This window comes from Mastomys coucha, unplaced genomic scaffold, assembly GCF_008632895.1.
Source record: "Mastomys coucha isolate ucsf_1 unplaced genomic scaffold, UCSF_Mcou_1 pScaffold1, whole genome shotgun sequence".
Lineage (NCBI taxonomy): Eukaryota > Metazoa > Chordata > Mammalia > Rodentia > Muridae > Mastomys > Mastomys coucha.
The window spans coordinates 34,899,604-34,921,669 of record NW_022196891.1 but is presented as its reverse complement, the minus strand read 5'-3'; the positions used below and the strand labels follow the sequence as shown (position 1 = coordinate 34,921,669).

The window sequence follows — 22,066 nt, the reverse complement described above, 5'->3', positions numbered from 1 at the left end:
AAAGCCTTTTGTCCCTCTGATGTTAACACTCGGGGAGACTTGGGACTACTATTTCCTTTTAAAATATCAAAAAGTGGCTTTAATTGGCCAGTGCTAAGTTTTAAATGAGGTCTAATCCAATTAGTTTCTCCCAGCAATTCTTGGAAATCATTTAAGGTTTTCAACTTATCTGTCTTAAATCTTAAGGCTGCATGTGAGATAGAATCAGAATGAATAATTGTCCCTGAACAAATATGTGGGGGTCCTTTTGAATTTTTCAGGAACCACTTTTCACCCAAACTTATGTAAACTTTGTACAAGGTTATCCAAAGCTTGATTCAATAAAGTTAAGGAAGAATGAACAATTAAAATATCATCCATATAATGAAAAATCAACAATTCAGGAAACTGCTGACATATAGAAAGCAAAGCCATATCCACAAATTTTTGACACAAAGTGGGACTAGTTTTCATTCCCTGCGGAAGTACCTTCCATTGAAAATGCTGGTATGGCCTTTGTAAATTTATTGAGGGTAAGCTAAAGGCAAAACTGCTTCCTGTCATCTGGATGCAGAGGAATAGTAAAGAAACAATCTTGCAAATCTACAACAAAAGCAGAGTATCCCTGGGGAGTCACAGTATGAGAGGGCAGTCCTGGCTGCAGAGCCCCCATTAGCCTCCATGGTTGCATTCGCTTTCCTTAAATCTTGTAACAGTCTCCATTTGCCAGATTTTTTCTTAATTGCAAAGCTAGATGTATTCCAAGGACTGGTGGATGGTTCAATATGACCCTTATCCAGTTGTTCTTGTACAAGCTGAGTACAAACTGCCTGGATCTTTTCTTCAAAAAGGAGGCCACTGATCTATCCTGATGCTTTGATCAGTGGTCCAGACTATCTTATCAGCAATTAATTCAGTGACCCCAGAGAAAAAAAGGATATCCTACTTCAGGCCTGTTATTTTTTTCTGCTTTGACAGCTATGGGGTCAGTTGAACCTTGTAAATGTTTACCGAGTCCCTTTTCTGATATATAGGAGACACCTGCTCCAGTGTCCAAGAGCCTTGACAAATTTCAGTCCAAGGTGTTATGTGAGTCTCATTAAGAGGAAGGTGCCTCCAGGCCTTCAAAGCACAATCCATCACTTCTTTTAAAATTTCTTTGGGGCAGTTTGATCTGTTTGTCCAGAGTCACCCACTTCCCTAAGCCCATGTAAGCAGGGTACCCTTTATCTTCAAATTCTTCCCCAGAAATACTTTTTCCCCCTAAAAGAAGTCTAACCTCATCCTCACAATTAGCTTTAAACATAAGAAATTGTCTCCCTGTGAAACAGGACTTAGTGAGAATAAACCAGTCTGCAGGAGCCAAGTGCCTGCCAGATTTTCCACAAGGGAAAGGGCATAAGGTGAAGTAGGGCCATACTTAGAAGTACTTTCTTTTAATTCCTTATTAAGTTTAAAGGAGAGGGGCTCCCATTCTGGATCTCCATCGTCCATGCTTCCTATTGGGAAAGGCATCACATTTTCCCCTTGTTCTCTAGCCCTTTGCACTGCTTGCAGAATATGGGACTGAGGGGGTCTCCTCTTCTTGTCCCTCCCACCTAGTCTTAGAAGGAGGTTATAGATTCAGGATTATGATATTTAGTTGCCTCCTCCTCTAATTTAGATTTATCTCCAGGATCTAAAGGCTCTCCCTCATCATCATCAGCAGAGGTGGAGGAGGTCTCTACTAAATCTACAATATTCTGGGAAGGAGGTGTTTTTCATTTCTTGCCAGTTTGTTTCTCACCAGTTTGTTTCTTAGTTTATTTGGACAATAGAGGAATACCTTCTTCTATAACACTTTCTGTACTACAAACAGAACCTGCTGATGAACTGGGCAGGTCTGTTATTTCAGCATAGGATAGTTCTTGTTTTTATCACAAACCAGAACATAACTGCATTCTCTGGAACCTGTCCTTCATCCTCTTCATCCTTATGTTCCAGGATCCAGATTTTCATATCCTTTCCTACCCTTTTCCATGCTGCCTCATCCAAGGTCCCTTTGTCAGGAAACCAGGGGCTCACAGAACGAACAAAGCAGAGAAAATCAGAGAGCTGCTGTTTTCAAAGTGAATTCCCTTTTTAAGCAGTAACTTATGAAGAATCTTTTTATACATAGATTCTCACTGGATTCAGCTTGACCCATGATAAAACTATAAGACTATTACACTATGACTTCCTACCTATCCTTTTCAGCACTCATCTCTGGCAGAGGGGAGCGTGGCTCCCCAGGTAGGGTCCTTTCTAGATCAACATCAATAGGAGAGGGTCTTTCAGTTCTGACTCCCAGGACCTGGGTGCCACGACCTGTGGTGCTAGGGTCCAGCCTCCACACAGGATCAGAGTTCTAAACTGGAAGCAGAAACATCTGGAAGGCCCATAATAAATATACACAGACTACTTTTTGTGTACAAGCTGACAGGCAATTTTACAAGGCTTAAAGTTTCTCTCTCTTCTCTCTCATTCCCTGCTCTCTTTCTTACTTGAGGCTGCACACACTCTGCATTCTTCTACACACTCTGCTTTTCTCCTGTGCACTTTTCTTTTCTTGAAGTCTCACACTCACACATACTTCTGTGTGTTCCCCTTTCACTCTCACACACACTCTTCACACACATCTCTCTCACACATACACACCACATGCACTCTCCTTTCACTCACACACACTCTCCATACACGCCTCACATTCTCTCTTCACTCACTCTTCACATGCTCTTCCCGTCCTCTCTTTCTCACACTCCTCAGTCGCTCTCCACATTCATCTCTCACATACTCTTTTCTTCCTCGCTACATGCCTAATACTCGTTCTCTGCATTCGCTTTCTACATGCTCTCTCGCCTTTTTCTTGCCCCAGTCTTTTATTGATACTCCAAAGCAAGTTAAAAAAGACATTGTATAGTCATTGCCAAATCAAATTAAAAAGAATAACCACATCCCACAAAGAGTCAAAAATTACACCTGTTCCCCAAAGTTTCAAGCTTCCCTATTCCCAGGCCTATAGCCAAAATTATAATAATTACAAACTTATCATTATTTAAACTTTAACTTATTATACTTCCAAGCTCAGAGCTATGAGGCCAGCTACTTGCATTTTCTTGTAAAGCTCTAGTGATAAATGACATGGGCAAAGCTTCTAGGCAGTGGCCAGAAAGAATCAAGTTAACCCTTAACTCAATAGTTCCACTAGCTTTCTGCTTCTGCACATTGCACACAACGACTCTCCTAAGAGTCCCAGTGTTTTGATTTAGTTTCACTAATATAAGATTTAACATATTCTATACTTGCTTATCCAGGAACCACTCTCAAATGTTATGCAACTTATTTCATAACTTCAATAGATTTTTTCCTTTCTTGGGATCTCAATGTTGGCTCTATTTCATTTTTAATAATTTCTTCAAACTTTCTTTACAAGTCAAACATTAATCTGGAACTACCATTGTGCAATTCTTACATCGTTTTTCAAAATGAGAACACACAGCATTCACCTGGGCCATTAGTACTGTGCTGTGCTGTGTGCCCCATGACTCAATTTTTTAATTGTGTAAGAATCATTACATCAAGGAACATCTAGTTTCACAGAATTCATCAGAGCAGAAGGAGAAAAAAAAAAGTCAGGTATAATAGAATGATTATGCACACCAAGGCCAACTGATAAGCAGTCATGCACAAATGAAATCTATACAGCTGTTGTCCAGGGCTAAGGTTAGGAGAAATGGGAACAACTGTTTTTTACTAAGAGCTGCTGAGGGCTACTGAGGTGTCTCCATCCTGGCCTACTGCAGGCAGTCCCTTATTTCAGATGGCAGGTCCCCTGGAGGGATGTGTCTCCTGCTTCTCAGGGTCCCAAACACCATCCTTTTCTACAAGGAGATGCCGTTGGCTTCTGAGATGTCTCCATCCAGACCTACTGCAGGCAGTACTTGTCACTGTATGCTGTCCCCAGCAAAGGCAGCTCTTGTAAAAGAAAGTGTTCCACTAGGGGCTTGTTTAGAGATTCAGAAGTTTAGTCCATTATTACCATCCTAAGGAACATGGAGGCATTCAAGTGTGGAAAAGCAGTTGAGAAAGCTACACCTTGGTCTGTACTCCCAGAATCTAGGCTTAGCATATTTTTTGAAACCTCAAAGCCCACCCCCAGTGACTCACTTCCTCCAACAAGACTACTCCTCTTAATTCTTTTCACACAGTACCACTCCCTGATGACTAAGCACTCAAGTACATGAACCAATGGGAACCAAACCATTCTTATTCAAACAACCACAGCTGGACATCTGTAGTCAACCCCTCTAAGCCTCAGGGATCATTGTTGAAGAGGAAGAGGAGGCAGAAAGAATGTAAGAGAGAGAAGGGGTGGAGTGTATTGCTCTGAAATTGACACATTTCATGCAGCAGGGATGTTCCCTAAGCAGGAAGGCAAACAACTCAAAATAGTTTCAGGAGGTCTCTGAAACTAACCCGATTCACTAGGACCTGCCCTCCAAGTATACAAGCCAATCAGCAAAGAAGACTCAGACAGGAGTACTTCCTGGTAAATGTTTAGATGGGAATCATTTAGTAAGAGGACTCTTTAGCCTGTTGAGCTCTCTGCTGGGCTGTGCAGTATGCTCTTGGTTCCCAGCTTTTGTGAGCTGTCACCCATGCTGATTTGGGCTTTGGCGACATAGCTGCCATTGAGTCATTTCTGCTCCTTTCAAATGCATTGGTTCACAAAGTTGGACTTTGGTGGTATCCGTACTATGATCTACTGTGGGGTCCATCCATGGGTTGCGTAGATGTGTGTGTTTTGTGTCTCCCCAGGATGAGGGAAATCATCATTAAGTCAATTTCCCATACATTTATAATAAAAACCCCAAAGTTACAAACAGAATAAATATGTTACACAGATCATATCCACTAGGCCCCTTCCCTGCCAGAGTAAGCTCTCAAAGCTGAATCCTTCTCTGACACAGCAGAGTCAAGCAGCAAAAATGTTTCTCAGAAAACTTTCTCTAACAACTAATGGGAACAGATACAAAGAACCCCCAGACAAACATTAGGTGGAGCAAGGGGAACCCCAAGGAATGGGGTCAAGGCAGGGCTGTAGGAGTCAGAGGAGCTGAAAACACCAAGAAAACATTGCCCACAGAATCAACTAAACTGGCAGGGTTCATAGAGCTCACAGAAACTAAAGTGGCAATCACTGAGCCTTCATGGGTCTACTCTAGGTCCTCTGCATACATGCTGTGGTTGTTTAGCTTGGGGTTTTTCTGGAGCCCCTAACAAAGGGAGTAGGAGACTTATTTGATTCTTTTGCCTGTTCTTGGGGCCGTTTTCCTCCCACATAGTTGTCTCTTTAAGCCTTGCTCTGAGGTTTTGTGCCTAGCCTTGCTGAGTCTTGTTAGGCTGACTTTGGTCAATATCTTTGAGTGGCCTGCTCTTTTCTGAAGGGAAACAAAAAAGCAGTAAATCTTAAGCAGATGAGAAATGGGGGTAAGAGAGGCTGGGAGGCCTTGATGGACAGAGAGAAGACTGTAATCAGGATGTTTGTATGAGAGAATACATTAAAAATGAATACATAAATAAGACTCTCAGCTGCCTGGCAAAAGCAGGAAGCAGAAGAGGTTTAGATCAACAAAGGCAGCTGGAAAGGACACAGTGAGGTGCCTGAAGGCTGTGTAGTATGCTTACGGCTTTGAGATTTGTGAGCTGCCACCCTACTAGGCTGGGCTTTGCTGATGAAGATCTCTTTGAGTCATTTCTCCTCCTATAAGTAACTCCAGTGAAACTCACACATTTGGACTTTGGTGGTATCTGTACTTTGATCTGTTATAGAACCCATATCTGGATTGATTAGCTATGTCTGTGGGGTCTCCCTAGGGGGAAAAATGTCACATGACCCATGAGAGTAGCCTCCCTGTGCTTTTTAGGAGACAGTCTCACAGTGGATGTTTTGGTCCTCTGGATCTTATAATCTTTCTGCTCCCTCTTCTGAGTACTGTATTTCCTGGGCCTGGGTTCCCACCATCAGTTGATTTCTACACTAGGACCCGTTGATATTATATAATGGTTTCGGTTTCTTACAAAAAAGCTTTTCTGATGGGACAGGGTAAGTGATACATTTAACTATAGGCATAAGGATATGGTTTTAGAATTCAGGAGCTAGGACTTACGTCGCTCTAGGAAAGTGGTAATAATAGCTGTGACCTTTCTTACCCCAGGTGGCTGGCAAGGTTCCTAGTATGATGCATAATTCCCCTCCTGTTGAATGGGCTTTAAATCCAGTTAGACTGTTGCTGATACCATCAGATACGAGTGCCACTATTGCACCTTTAGGGATGGCATGTCATGTTGCTCATTATTGTGGTTCATAAGTTCCACAGCTGGCTAGTCAGGTCTATTTATTGCTTCCCACCCCAGGCAGATGGTACAATGAAAGCTAGCCCACAGGAAGGAAGCTTTCAGATTGGATCTAGATTTTCAGATTAGATCTGAGCCCTGTGTCCAAAGTGAGTAGTACCTTCAGCAATCTGGGTTTACTTTCAGCCTCTGGGAGGCAACCAAGGGTCCCAGCAATAAACAGCCTGTGTTAGTTTCAGAGCTGCATGGATTCTAACCCTGACCAACTCAAATGGAGGGTTCTCCTATCTTGTATTGGAAGTTTTATCAGATAGTCCATGGATCTTGTGGAGAGAACCGTCAGCCCAAGTGGCATAGCTTACATATACTATTTCTAAGTTTGGTAAGTACAAAGTAATACTATTCCTTGAGGCTTTAGAATTTTATTACCTAGAGTTTAAGCTGTAAGGTTATTTCCATACACACAAAGGGGAATGGGCAAGTCTGACCATGTAGCTCCTTGAAATCAAAATAAGAGGAAACAGGAAAGTTCTAAGTATCAAAAACACATCTGCAGGGTGCTGTGGAGGTGGCTCAGTGGGAAAAGGGCTTGCTTGTGCAAGCATGACGACCTGGGTTTGGATCCCCAGAACCCATGTAAAAGTGATTATGCATGTGTGTAAATTCCAATCCTGGGGGCTCAGAGCAGGAGTCCACTGACCACACAGTCCACCCTAAATGCTGAGCACAGCTTCAATGAGATACCTCAACTCAAAACTTATGTGTTAGTGAGAGAAGACACCAGCATTAACTTTTTGTCTTCACATGTAAATAGCACGTGTACACCATACACACATACACATGGAAACACAAAACCCTATGGCATTTCCTAATTAGGGATTATAGTCACTGTGGGGGCTCTGCATGCCTACTTGTCTCCCACACATTATCTACATATTTCAAACACTAAGGTATGTGTGTGTTCTTTTGTTTTAAAATGCAAGTAGATAGCAAAATACTACTAGGTCCATTTAATTGTACTATTGAATTCGTAGCAACTGTAGGCATTTTTATTCGCAAACTCACTAAAAATATCATCATCATTCATGTAGTCCTCATCTGATGCTTCTTTTGGCAGTAGACAGAGACCATTCTAAGAAGTCACAACCAGTCAAATACAGAGAATGACTGACCTTGAGGTTTCCAATCAATGCCATCTGTAACACAAGGCTTAGGAAACTTACTCCAGGTCCAGAAACCTTCACAGAAGAGGGAGTCGAAACAGCATAAAAAGCCAGAGGACCAGGAAGTCTGCTACAAGATAGTGTCTTTTAGATATGCAGGAAGGGTACCCTCACAAAATCTCAATAAATTGCTTACTACCTTAGCAAGACCTGAACAGTGACAAAATCAGTTGATACTCTAAAGTTCATGGGGGAAATCTCAGAGGCCCCCACCCAAGACGAAGCACAAAAGGTAGTTAAGGACTGTTGAATATGAGAATGAGACTTTCCCATGGTGAGCTCCCTAATTAGTTATGTGATAGCAGTAGTCAGCCCTAAGCACACATAGACAAACATAGGCACAGACACACACACATCTACATATCTACACACACATACACACACTCACACAAACCACTAAACAAACTTAGTAGTTTGTACCTTCAGAGGTGTGTGTGTGTGTGTGTGTGTGTGTGTGTGTGTGTGTGTGTGTGTAGGGATGTGTGTATTTGTAGGTGTATGTGTAGCAATGATAGTTAAAGAACAGACGGCCAGGCCATGAATTTGAGATGGAGTTGTATATATGGACATAGGAGGGGTTTTGGGGAAAAGAGGGAGTCAGGTGAAATAAGGCAAATACACTATACGTGTGAAATTGACCAGGGATGCGTGTGTGGTGGGAGAGTACTATGATCAAAAGAAACAAGTTAACTTTGTAAAAGACAAGGCTTCTTTTTATTGCTCTTCTTTCATTGATAAATAACACAGAGCAACCCCAACTGTAGTAGCGCTCCTGTCTGGAAGCAGAATTCACTGAGGCACAAAGGAGATTCTCACTCCACTGCTCATGGAGATACCTGCATGAAACTAAATGAAACCACTAGCAGCAGCCCTGAAAAAACAAATCAGGAGGCTCTTTAAGGCTGGTGGAGGTAGTTTTGCATAGGAAAGCCACATAACCGAGAAAACAGGCATATCATTTGAGTCTGAGCTCCTTATGGTAAATAATAGGAGTTGGCAGACATAAGCAGAAAGACAGTTGGTTTGGGTCACTTGGTCATCTTCAACGTCCTTCAGAGCCTCGTACCATCTTAGTCATTGTGTTATCTTGCCAGCCCCTATGTTGTTATACTCATGCGGAATCTGTTTTGTCATATCTTGGGTAAGAAAATTATTGATGACCTGGGAGGGATGTATCGTTTTTGAGTAAAGCTTTGTCAAAAGGATATTAAAAAGGAGCAATATTTATGTAATTTAAGACGGTTTTCCTTTAGAAGAAAATTGAGACGAACTGCTAACAGCGTAATTACTTGAATTAAGGAAGTAAGAAGCCATTGCACTGACTTTGAATGCCTTTTCTTTTTTTTTTAACTTCCTGCAAAGAGGACCCTTTACAGTATTTTTGGAGAAGTTAGTAAAACCGAATCTGACATCACCATTTAGCTGTGCATGTAGCTAGCAAGTGGTTTGTTCTTAGGGCAACAGAGAAGGAAACTTGCTCCCATCTGATAAGGCAGAGCGCAAAGTATGCGTGCATTTCTTTTAGTTTTGACTTAGCTTTACAGAGACAAACTTTGAGAGAGATAACCATTATTTTGCCTTTCAGGGAGAGCCTATTTCTTAGGCGCACAGCTGATCTCCAGATATGACCATGTATTTGTGGCTCAAACTTCTAGCCTTTGGCTTTGCCCTGCTGGACACAGATGTCTTTGTCACAGGTAAGCACATCTATATTAATTTTTACTTCCTTGTATTTTGTTTCTTTTGTGGCAAAGGCTGGTTTGAAATGGATATTTTTAAAAGTTGGGTGTGATGGATATTGCAAGTAAGAAGATTCGTTACTCCATGATCAAAGCTGGTTGTAGCTCAGAGAAACAAGGCCTACTGCAGGGCAGCATACACCACTGCTGTTCATAGATGTTTTGGGGGAAGATCATAGCTCGATAGGAAAGTTGTCTCTCTCTTTATTTGCAAACTCTTCAGGGATGTAACTAAAGCAATTGATCCAACCTGCATCTGCTACAGTTAGAGGAATTGTTAACTAAGTCAGGTTTTAATGCTTTTGATCAAAATGTGAAAGGTTTAAAATCATGAGACAGCTTTGGCTCTGTGTAAGCAAGTCTCTTCAGACGACAGGTTGTTTCCTCAAATGTTAATGATTATTAAAATAGGGTTTTGAATGCTCTGCTACAGAAAGGCTAAGAAGTGTATTAGGTACTTTAAAAATTCTCCATGTTGGCTTACCACAGAATGTGTTTTGAATTAATCAGTTTAGTTCTGCGATAATGGTTCTTATGAATTCTGCTGTAGAAATTCTGGTAAAGACACCGCCCTTCCTGGGTGATGGGTACAGAGCACAGCCTTGAAAAGGTGGAAGTGTTACAATTCGTAAAATCCACACAAATGCTGTGCCTTTCAGGATAGGGTGACCAGGCAGGCACTGCTTGGTGAAGTTCAAGGTCTTCTTACACTTCTGGTCTGGTCAATAAATATTTCTTGAGTAGTTTCAGTTTGAGATGTGTGTTCAGTTGATTATCAAGTAACAGATAGATGGCATTTCACCTTATAGTGTTTAATCTAAGATACCTTTAAATAGGGAAAAGAATTAATCCTATTAGAACTCAGTTTTATTTTTTTTCCTGATGTTTATTCCTCTCATTTCCCAAAAAACACAGAATAGTAACTTGGCTAATGTATGCTTTGTGTTGTCTGTGGGCCTGGAAAAGAAAAGCAGCCTCAGAAACCTGTTTGTTGATGTAATCACAATAAGTTTGTTTTGCTTTTTAATTGGAAAGATGGATTTTTTTTTTTTAAAAAAAAAGAATCCATTTAGGTAAGTTGTGAATTTGCTTGGGTAAGGTTTCTGGCATAAAGATGATTTTAAACAATCTACAGAGCCACCGAATCTTGTCATAATGCACCAACTACTTCCCATGTGGTTAGTCCTCTACGATATTTGTTATAATGTAAGGAGAATTATGGAGAAGAATTAAAGGTTGTACAGTTTATCATACATTGGGATATTTCCACTCTAAGTCCCCCCTCTGGGCAAATTCCTGATTTTTTAAAATAGGTATGAGAGAACATTAAGGTACCGTCAGGTCGTAGAGCAAGTCATCCCGAATTATAAATCAGGCTATTGATATTTCTTTTTGCACAAGAGGCATCTTTGAATTCATCATCAAAATATGCATAAAGGGTTCTAGAAGCCTTAAAATCAACTTTCCTAATTACTTTATCTAAATATGGATAAATTATTAATCAATATATAGATAACAGATAGGTGCTAAATTGCTGACAGATAGAATGGTTTTATAAAGACCAAGTTTAATTAATATAATTGCTCCCATAATACTGATGGTAAATATTTTTCTATAGGATGCTGGCAGTTTCCCTTAATGTGTGTACTCATTGTTGGAAACACACACACTTAATCATTTGTATTTGAAAATGGTGGTTAGCATTTCAAGACACATTTTTATTTAGTGTTGAGAACTTATTAAAGCTTTAAATTATGTACTTTATTAAGCAACAAATAACTCAGATCCTACATTTTATTTTCATGTGATAAATTAATGCGGTATCTACAGGAAATACACTTTCAGGGAGCAACATTTTATTATATGCTTTAGAAAAATAAAGACGTACAGTAAAACATTAATGAAGCATCCATGGAAAATACAAACCATTCCAGCATTTTATTTAGCTTATGAAATCCACATGAGACCAAGGTCAGATGTAAGGTCTTCCAGGGCAACTGTGATGCTGTATTCCCAACTATAAAATGTCTCTGATCTTGCTGCTCTGTGCCTCTTTGCAGGGACACTTGGGCTCTGAATGCTTGTTTAAATTTGTGAGTAATTTTAGGGCACCATGATAGAACAGAGAATGCGAGTAGAGCTCAGGTTTCCTAGCTCTAGTAAAGTTTAACATTAGGCCTGTCTACCAGCCCCATCACCTAATGGCTGAAAACGTCTTTAGTTGGGTCCTGAACAGAGTGCAGTAAGCTAGGTTCTGAGTTGTAACAGTGAGAATTCATTTCCTGAGCACAGTTTTTAATTTTTCCATCACCATGAAAATAATCTCAAGTGACAAATATGTACTTGGCCTTGCACATCATAACATTTTGATACAAATTATTTGTCGAATTTGACAAGCACTCCTATTATGTTCTAAAAATAGCAGGAGAGCCTAGGCTATGCGGATGAGGACTTACTACCTTATTTTTTTTTTAACAGCTAGTAGGTTTTCTGTGACCCTTGTCATTGTTAGAACTTGCAAAGTACTTTGTTAGAGGAAAGCAAAAGAGGGTTAGAAATGAGGAGTCCTTCTGTCTTGCTCGCCACTCTGAACACAGGATCACAGTGGTGGAGTGCAGGCAGCTGCCTTCTCCACTCAATTTGGTGTCTTTCCAACAGTGACAAGCAATGAGTGCAGCATGTGCTCGTTTCTGCACTGTTCATGTGCATATACACACCTGCATGCAGATTTGCAGACATGGCACATGTGTGTAGTGCTTTGTTTACATGTTGTGACCATTGGTTATGTCTGTGTCTACTGGGCCTCTGTACACACACTTACCTGTTCACTATTGACGGTTAGTGAACACATCCTTTGGCAGGTTCATTCTCTTTGGGTCTGGGTGGATTATCCCTCTTCATTTTCTTTGGGTCTGAATGGATTACCCCTTTCTGTTCTCTCCGGGCCTGGGTGGATTACCCCCTCTGTGTTCTTGAGCTTATTTCCCACCTCCATATGAATCCTTCAGAAATGGGACAGGTCTGTCCCTCTGTGCAGTCATCTACATGCTCCAGACAGCTAAGCAAACAAAACCAAAACCAAAACACTTGTTCACATATCTTGAGATCACCTCAATTCTAGGCCTCATTATCTTCTGTCTGCAGAGACATGACAGTTTGAATCTCATTCTTTCTTTAAATAACTGAAAGGATTAAAATGGCAGGGGGTGGGCACTCCTGAGGTTTCCTCATGGGCTATAATCTTTATTTTAAAAGGCCAGTATGTATTCTGTGTACACAATGGCATTCATGCTGCCATGCCTGCAAACAGCCTGGCTGGTCTTACTTCCCTCGGCCTCTTCTTACACTCCTCTTCCCGAACAGCCTTCCCTTCCCTTCCCTTCCCTTCCCTTCCCTTCCCTTCCCTTCCCCTCCCCACTCCTCCCTCCGCACCTCCCCTCCCCTCCTCCACTCTCCTCCCTTACCCTCTTTTTCTCTTCTTTTTCTCTCTTCTTTTCCTTTTCTCCATGACTGATTTAAAGAGAACAAGTGAGATGTGGCCCCAACATCCAGTTCACCTATGTCCCCCAGACCTCTAAGTTTTTCCACAAAAATCCTGTCTCCCTCTCTGACATTTTCTACCACCTTTCCCTGGAATCTGTCAAGGATTATTTCAATTATTGTGATGATGATGAAGAAGAAGAAAGTGCGAATAAATGAACGAGTGGATTTTTACTGCCTGTTCTCCACATGGAAGCAGAAAATTTCTTGTGCCTTTCTGAAATTCTGTATCTGAGTTTAGATCTGAGTTCTGGTTCTTTTATGGGTATCTAATGGAACTCCTTCATAGAACTAGAGATAACAATGATGGCTGTAGAGAAGGAACATGGGAAGGGGATGAGAGAAAGGAGAGAAGGAGGAGGAGTATGGGAAGCGGGAAACCTCCGAGGCCAGGAAGAGAAAATGAGCAAATAAAAACTATCTAAAGGCAGATTGGAAGAGTGGAGACAGAAATCTTGTTATGATTTATATAAACTTATTTTTAATTAATATGTTTAGAGTTCGATGCTTTTTTTGTAATTTACCTCTTTCATACCTCTCTCACTTGCTGAGGGGTGGGGTTGATATTCCTAACTTCTTAAAAATTCATGGCTTGAGAATATGTTCCTTAATTCTTCCTTGAAGGCATCTTGCTAATCTAAAGATTGGTGAAGGAGGTCAGACGCAGATGCTGGGAAGGGGAGTCAGGTAGAAAGAGGGAAGTGCACGCAGCAGCTCTAACAGGCAGATCAGGATCGGCTGCAAGCAAGGGGCAGGGGGGTGGATGCTCACTCACTGGTCTTAGGTTCCCTTCAAAGGTGGGTGAAAGATTTTTCATCACTTCACATAGTATTCTTTCTAGTCATCACACTATTAAAATATTTATACAGAAAGAAACTCTGATGGACTCCATTTCTGACCAGGCTTACGTTATATATATATTTTTGTCTGTACTAGATTCCCAACACCAGAGAGGTGGCATGGTTTCTGCTCACACATAAATGGAAGATTTTAGAGATGACACAAAATAAAAAATTAAACATTTCAGATCATCCACTTAGCAAAAGCATATGATATCTACTAATATATAATATTCAAATATACAAAAATAAAAATTATACTGGTTACTGAGTTTTTGTATACATAGCCTTAGCCATATTTAGATTTTAAAACATCTAATTATTATTGAAAGACTTGAATCCACTCCTTCTTATATGTTGATGAGTTACTTCAATTTCTATCTGTCAATAAATCTTTAGGAATGACAATTAGAAATAGAAAATTTCATGTTTGGGCACCACACAAAAAGGACAAAGTAAACCAAGATAATGTGTCTCCTCCCCTCTTATCAAGGGCTACAACAAATCTATATAAAGCTGATGTGTGATTAAAAAATAATAAGAATCTTAGTGTCTAGTCAGAGTTTCATCAACTGATTCCTTTGTGAAAGATAATAAACAAGACTTTCAATGTTTTTTATTTAATTTTTTATTACAGACCCAAGCTCAAACAGATGGGATTGTGTTTCTGGCATTTAGCTCTATAATATGTGTAAAACATTTATTTCTTGCTCTTCCTAAAACGAAAGGCAAAAATCTAAAGTGAAAAGATAATTCACTAACTAAATTGATCTTATGTGTATCATAGTCATGAAAAAAATTATAATTAAAGGGCAATAATCTCCAAGTAAAATAATCAGCATTCATATAGGAAAAATAACTATTTCCCATTAAAAATGTAGCAACTGAAAAAAAATCATCCCCACACATCAGTCCTACACTGGACAAAATGTAAGAGTTGAGAGTAGCTCATTCCTTACCTCCCATGTATTAGTTAGTCAGGGGAATGTAGAGGAGGTCATGGATAAAGGCAATTGTCTAAAGTTAACTAACACGTTTTTAATTCCCATTCAATCAGTTTAGTGGATCTTATTTAAATAACAATTGTGCGAGGAAATGCCATCAGAGTTATGGTGATAGATAGATTAGGTTCACTGCATCTTAAGTGGCTGCTTAAGTTCCCATTCCATACTGGGAAATGCCATTACACTTGAAGAAGGAAATATTTTGAAAATCTAACTATACAGATCTTTTAACGCTGATGTATGAAAAGTTTCCATTTTGGGACACTTTCCTTATCTGTAAAAGCATTAAAATATACTATTTGTTAAAATAACTTGAAAACTATTCAGTAGTTTCTGAACTTGTCAGTTGTATCTGTGTGGTCCAGTGAAATCACAGTGCGTATCTCTTCAACCCAGTTCCCATTCAGTTGCTTTCAAAGTAGCAGAGAATATTCAGACCATCTAGTCATAGTAATAAGAATGCTTTAACTTGATTTTTTTAAATATAAAATAAATATTCCTTTAGATAGTATCAACACATTAGAGTTTTCTTTAAACTGTAGAAGAAATTCTCATTAGGCCAACTTAATTCCCAGGACATTTTTTATAGCCTATCTATCTCTACAATAATAAATCTTTCCATTTGTATTTTCCTGAATCAGTATTCAACAGCATAACTTTCACTTAAACTTTACATTGTACCATTACATTCCTGCATCAATTTTATTCCTTTTAAATTATGCCAGTTGTAGCTTGTAACTCTGGGGATTTTCTTGGTGGTCTTTATTTTTTTTCTAAGTATAATTTTGCTAAAAAAGCAATAAACATAGTTTAAAAAATATTTTAGTTGCTTTTTTTAAAACTAGAAATACTTTCTACAGGTTGATTCAACCACTGTTAGTTTTAAAATTTTATCATTGAGTTTCAATACACATGCAACACAATCCAATTTTTCATGCTTTCTCAAGCTTGTTGGAGACAATGTGGGCATTCTGAAGGATCTGATTTTAGTTCTCGGCCATACTGTGAGGTGACAGCTCCTTCAGATTAATCTCTCTTTCTTTTTTTTTTTTTTTTTTTTTTTTTTTTTTTTTTTTAGGAATGAATTTTAATTATGTCTTAGGTAGCCAATGGGAGCATCATTTTAAAAACTGGAGTCAGCTAGAATTAGTTTGATCAATGACCATGAATTTGCATAGTACTCTGATTAACTTATGCACCTTAGTCTAGCCTCTTATTTCTCAGTGGAACAATGACTAAAGAACAGGGTCCTAGTGCAATGATGAGTGGGAAGTATCAAAGCTTCCCATTATGGCTCCTTGTATTTAGGAAAAATGAAAGCAATTAGCATTGTGGACAAAACTCGTCATGAACCCCTTTACATATCTGTAGCTTTATCTGTAGCCATGCTATTGTTGTAAGTTGGATTTTCCTAAGAACATTTTCCTGCCTCTCAACTGTTAGCCGTGCTCCCTTTTCATGTGTGTACTTATTTTCTCCAAGAGAGCAAATTATAATTGCTTATCAAAATTTAGCTCCACACTCAAATCCCTAGAGTTGCTTCACCACTCCACTGCATTCTGTCTGTGAGTATTCTGTCTTGGGGGGAGGTCTCTCAGAGTGCTCCTCCTCAGAGTGCTCCTCCTCAGAGTGCTCCTCCTTCCTGGCTTTCCTTCTCCCTTACCCCTCTGTCTCAATTTCTACCATTTTTTTCTGTACCCACAGAACCCTGTATCTATCACTGGCTGCTTTCTTATTTACCAGTGTCAACTGCTCCCCAATGCTTGCCTTGTGAAGGGGTGGGTGGACTGTGAATGTGACCCTGTCCTGTGTATATAAAGCATTTGCTGATTAATATGAATAATTTGAATCCTGTCTTTGTATTATTATTGCTCATGCAAAGCACTCAAAGTGAAATTTTCTACCTTGTAGGAACATAAGGAAATAAAAGAAAATGCAGACTCTGAAATTATGATTCTCTTTTTTATTGGAGGCTATGGATGAAGTCCTTTAATTTATTTCCTAATTAAACCGATATTGTTTGTTTTAGACAGACTGAGAAATAAAGAGATGAGTAGAATCAAGGTGAGATTTCCCAAACAAAGGGGTTGTAGATTACTGGCACTCAAGACCTAAAATATCCCTCAGTATCTCACTTAACCATGTCAAATAAATCCATCCACTCATTTATTTTGTGAATCTGATGAACAAGTATTTGATGAGTGATTTCTTCACACATGATCCACATAAAGTCTGTGATCTGCAATGCAATATGCTGGCTAAGAGATTTTAAGTCTTTCCAGTTTCCCACCTCAGATTCAAAAGTTCCTCCTCAAAATTGTAATATATTTTACTGCAATTATTATATATATATATATTTATATATATATAAGTTTTTCTTAAAAAGAAACACTCTTTTAAGACATAGTACTCAAAAAAACTAACAGATAAACAAAACTGACCTCTATTTTTATAAACTATCTTCAGGACACCAGTGCTGCTATTTTTTTTTTCATTTTTTATTTTATTTTTTTTTCTGTAGACATTTCTGTGGAAGATGTTTATAATTTCCAATGAACTGTGCAGATGGTTAGATATTTAATAGAAAAAATGGTAGACCCTACGAGAAATCACTGTAATTTGATTTACTTAGTTTTTGATTTCTTCTGAGAAGAAAATATATGGAGAAAAGTCTTAAAATTGACATCTGTCTATATTACCATACAATCAGCTCCTTCCTTAACTTGAATTCAGAGTAACGTTCCAAAGTCCTCAGCTAGTCACAAATTAAGGCTGGGTCAGGGAAAGGCTCCCATTTTGACCTTTGTTTATCTGTGTCAGTGTTTTTTGGTATATTTATTTGTGTTAACTCAGTCTTGTTAGTGTTCCAGCTAGATAACCAGGTACTTAAAGGCATGACAATGTTTATGTGTCAAACATAGCAGGAAGAAAGGGTAGCTGGCCCTCTCAGAGGTGCCCTATATGTAGCATTTACTCCAACCCACCCACTTGGTTTGACTCTGTACTGGCTGGTTTTGTGTGTCAACTTGACACAGGCTAGAGTTATCACAGAGAAGGGAGCTTCAGTTGGGGAAGTGCCTCCATGAGATCCAGCTGTGGGGCATTTTCTCAATTAGTGATCAAGAAGGTAGGGCCCCTTGTGGGTGGTGCCATCCCTGGGCTGGAAGTCTTGGGTTCTATAAGAGAGCAGACTGAGCAAGCCAGGAGAAGCAAGCCAGTAAGAAACATCTCTCCATGGCCTCTGCATCAGCTCCTGCTTCCTGACCTGCCTGAGTTCCAGTCCTGACTTCCTCTGGTGATCAACAGCAATGTGGAAGTAAGCTAAATAAACCCTTTCCTCCCTAACTTGCTTCTTGGTCATGATGTTTGTGCAGGAATAGAAACTCTGACTAAGACAGGCTCCCACATGCACCATTGCTCACTGAATTTTGCACATCTTTGGCAAAATCTAACTCACTATAGATTGTGTTTCCATGATGAAAAGCATACATACACATACACACTATCTTTATTAATATCTGTGTGCCGCAAATGCTAATGCCATCCAAGTGATACAATAGTTATGTGTCAAGAATTTAGGATGCTGAAGAAGCACAGGATGGCATCTGTCTTAAGATGGGTTAGATGAGGAAAATAATGTATTTCCCCTAAATTTAACTTGCTTTTGATATAACACAAAGTGAAAGGCATTGAATCATTTGCTCAAGTGGCTAATTCTTTTTTTGTTTTGAAGTGCAAGGGAAGTAATTTGACCTTTGCTAAATACTTTGAACATAGAGAACACACGATGCTCTCATCTTGGTCCAGGAAATACAGGCATCAGCACATCTTTCCACAGTCAGCCCAGAGCATAGTAGAAGAATCCCACAGTGGCACTGCCCACATTTCCACTCTAGCAATGTGCTTAAGGATGGCTTAATGCAGTAAATATGGGTGACCAATCAGAAAATTTCAAGTCACAAATGTTGACCCTTCTAACCACTAAGGTATGTGTTAACTTATGCCTTATGAATCTTGAGGATTAGTTTCCAGTGACTCGGGTTTCTATGCTCTGAATTTTGTTATGGGCCCTTTAGATATGATCACATATATAATGGCTAAAAGAATATTTAGTGATGCCCAGGCTAGTCAGCTCAGAGTCTTGATTATGCAACAGAGTGACACACATATTAGATAAACAAGGGGAACAGAGTCTGGGACCTGAGTTTGATAACAGAGTGGATGTTAGTAATGTCAGATTCAGTCATGTAATGATGAAACAGTCTTAAAATATTACTGAGATTCCTTTGGGTCTGCTGTCCTGAAATACTGTGGAAATTACACATTAGAATCTCAATTTCTTCAGGTGTGAAATGGAGATAATAACAGGAAGCATAAATGAGATAATCTATTCACTGAATCAGTTGCTTGCAGAGTCCTCCCTCTGTGTTGAAAATTGTTCTACAGAAGAGGTGTTCCGCTTCCATAAAAGAGGTGCTCATATGTGAGCAAGAAGAAGTGATTGAGAAATAGTCACATATTACTAAGTGCTACAGAGAAAATTAAACAGTGTAGTATGGGAAAAGGCCAGATCCATGAGTGTATATTTCTTTAAATAGAGGAATCAAGGAAGATGTTCAAGAAGACAAGTCATTGAGCTACTTGTTGACTGCCATGAAGAAGTATGTTGAGAATTTGGCAAAGGCAAAGCACCCGTGGTTAAAGCAAAAGTAATGTGCTGAAGGCAGAGAAAGGTCAAGTGTGGTGGCATAGTGAGCAGGAAGATGAGCAGGAGACAATCTAGAAGTCATTGTAAGCCACCATGGTGGCGCATGCCTTTAGTACCAGCAATCAGAGGCAGGCAGATCTCTGTTTGTTTGAGGCCATCCTGGTCTATGTAATGAGTACCAGGACACCTAGCACTATATAGTAAGACCCTTCCATGAAGTGGCTTCATGGAAGGTACACGAGCATCATTGAAAATGATCCTGAAGAGGAGCGATGGGGAGATTAGACAGCCTGTGAGGAGACACAGAAGTATTTGCCTCACATGAGTGTGAAGGACTTAGCACATGAGCTGGTATGCAATGAATGATACATCACTTAAGTGTACAAAAATATCCAAAATCCTACCCCATCTTGAAAAGTGAAACAGACAAGTGGTTGCGATCCTCTCTGTAGTGTGTATGTTGCCTTCAAGCACTCAGATGAAAAAGGTAAAAATACCTTGTATTCAACAACAGGGGTGACTTGGAGCTTTGTTGTTATCATTTCAAATGTTTTTAAACCAAATTTTAAATCTTCCATCTTGTTGAAAAATTTGAAAGCTAATTGGCTATCAACTTGACAGATATTAGGTAGAAACCAATACCGTTCATAATTATAAATTACACTCATGAAAATAAAGTCTTTAACAGGTGACTAAAGTAATACATGTATCATTTTGATTTCAGGCATGGTAGATATTTTATTTTATTTCTTTTGTTATGTTTCCTTTGGAGTTTTTATTTCAGTACATATTGTTTTGTCTTCACTGGTTAATTAATAAAAAAATATAGCTTTGTAAAGAAAAGGGATTCCTTTTAACATCTCAACATCCTACAGTGCTACTTCATTGCCATTAATATAAATAATTCTCCTACCAATGGTCCCAGATATGTAGGTAATGTTAGAATATTCAAGGAGAATATTCCTAAAGGAAATAGTTAGATTTAATTTTTCTTGTTCTAATATTAAATACTAAAATTGAGGATGAATAGATGAGAATAGGAAAGTAACACTGGGTGTCTGTGTGGCTGATTTTCTACAAATTGCTCTGTGTACTTTAGCAGCCTGTCATTGCTGGGCATCCAGCCTGGCTCTTATCCATGCTTGGCAAGTGTTCTACTACTGACTGAGCTAAGCTCCTAGGCCCTTGGCTATTAATTTCAATAAGAGAAGCCACATATTTAACTCAAGGAGTGATCTAGATGTTTTTGGCACTTTGTTTATTGTGGTCCCCCCCCCCTTTTTTTTAAGTTGAAATCAGACACTAGATGCTCTGACATTTTTCTGTGGTATCTGTAGTGAGAACCATGAAATGACACTGGAGAGAGAAAGCAATACAGTTTTCTCCTCTTGCCTACATCTAATGTTATACATAGCCATAAAGAAGCAACCCAGCACATCTGCTTAAGCCCTATTTGAAAGAATAATCAGGATAGCAAATGGAAGAAGGATGGGGGTGGGGTGAGACAAATACCATAGTGTTTGAGTATAGATCATCACACATGTATGTAGTCTGTGCCAACTGTTTACCCAAAATCCCCATGATCGCTACAATGTAGGGAAACCTACACTGCATAAGCAAAGAAGTATATATAAGCTTAGGAAATGTAAGTAATCTGTTCTCAAAAGGGTTAGCTCAATTACATGCACCAGCATTAATTTTTGTTTCAGGGATAAAAGTGTGAGGCAGAGATACCATTCTGTTGAAATTGTAGAGGAATACAATCTTTATAAATGTCAACAGCTGTGACTGGCCCTTGCTGGGTGGCCATTTAGCACAGATGGAACCCACCAGACCATCCAGAGGCTTGGGAGAGAAGGGGGGGGCGTCTCATTGTGGCTAAGATGAAAGATACTTACAGGTTGACGTAGAAGAGGAAATCACCAAAGCCTTTGAAACAGCAGATTTTTCCCTTTCTGAGCATAGACAGTGGTTTGTGACGGCAGCTAGGAAGCATGGAAAAACCAATATGGAGGTTGGCCAGCGAGAGATCAAAGACCAGCGGAACCTCAAAGCTCTGGAAGTGAAACAAGTCGGATCCAGCATGACTGAGGACTTCAAAGATGGGAAGCCAGATCATAAAAATAGTTTGAGTTGTCAAGTCTGTCTAAGTAGTGTGCCAGTTTTGTCACATTCTGTTTCCGGGAGGGCTGTAAAATGGAAGATACTTTCGATTCATGTCAGTTTAATTATACATATCTTCCCATGGGTCTCAGCCAATTTATAAGAGAAAAGGTATATATGTACACTCAAACGCAAATCTCTTCTTATTCTTTCAATGCAACACATTCTCTTAGCATCGGTTTTAACATTTATAATTTTAAATTTGGGGTGACTATAGAACATCAGTGTGAAAGCACTCCTAAGGGCAGTGAATGGGACACCACAAGGAATAATAGTACAGTATGTAAGTGTGTGGAAATTTATAAAGGGGGTTGGAATTCAGCCGTTAATAATATATGCAACTTCGACTTGACTCTTCAAGAGTTGTGGCATAAGTTGAAAGCTTGGCTCTGGACCTAGGCCTCCTGAGCATATGTAACAGATGAACAGCTTGGTCTTCATGTGGATCCTCAACAACTGGTACAGGGGTTATTCCTGAGCATGTAGCCTGCCCGCC

At 39.4% G+C, this 22,066-nt stretch overlaps 1 protein-coding gene across 7 annotated transcripts in view; it reads left to right on the top strand.

Annotated features, from left to right (window-relative positions):
* The first annotated feature begins 8,550 nt into the window (after nt 1-8,550).
* The window catches only part of Ptprc (protein tyrosine phosphatase receptor type C), a 104,672-nt gene continuing 91,156 nt past the window's right edge, over nt 8,551-22,066 (top strand). For 6 of the 7 annotated variants that reach the window (XM_031384089.1, XM_031384088.1, XM_031384087.1 and 3 more), the window contains exons 1-2: nt 8,953-9,081; nt 9,163-9,274. In XM_031384089.1, the coding sequence (XP_031239949.1) occupies nt 9,202-9,274 (73 nt within the window). In that variant the 5' untranslated portion in view covers nt 8,953-9,081; nt 9,163-9,201. Of the gene's footprint in view, nt 8,719-8,952; nt 9,082-9,162; nt 9,275-22,066 lie in introns of those variants that run through there. The other variant, XM_031384084.1, reaches the window with a different exon arrangement.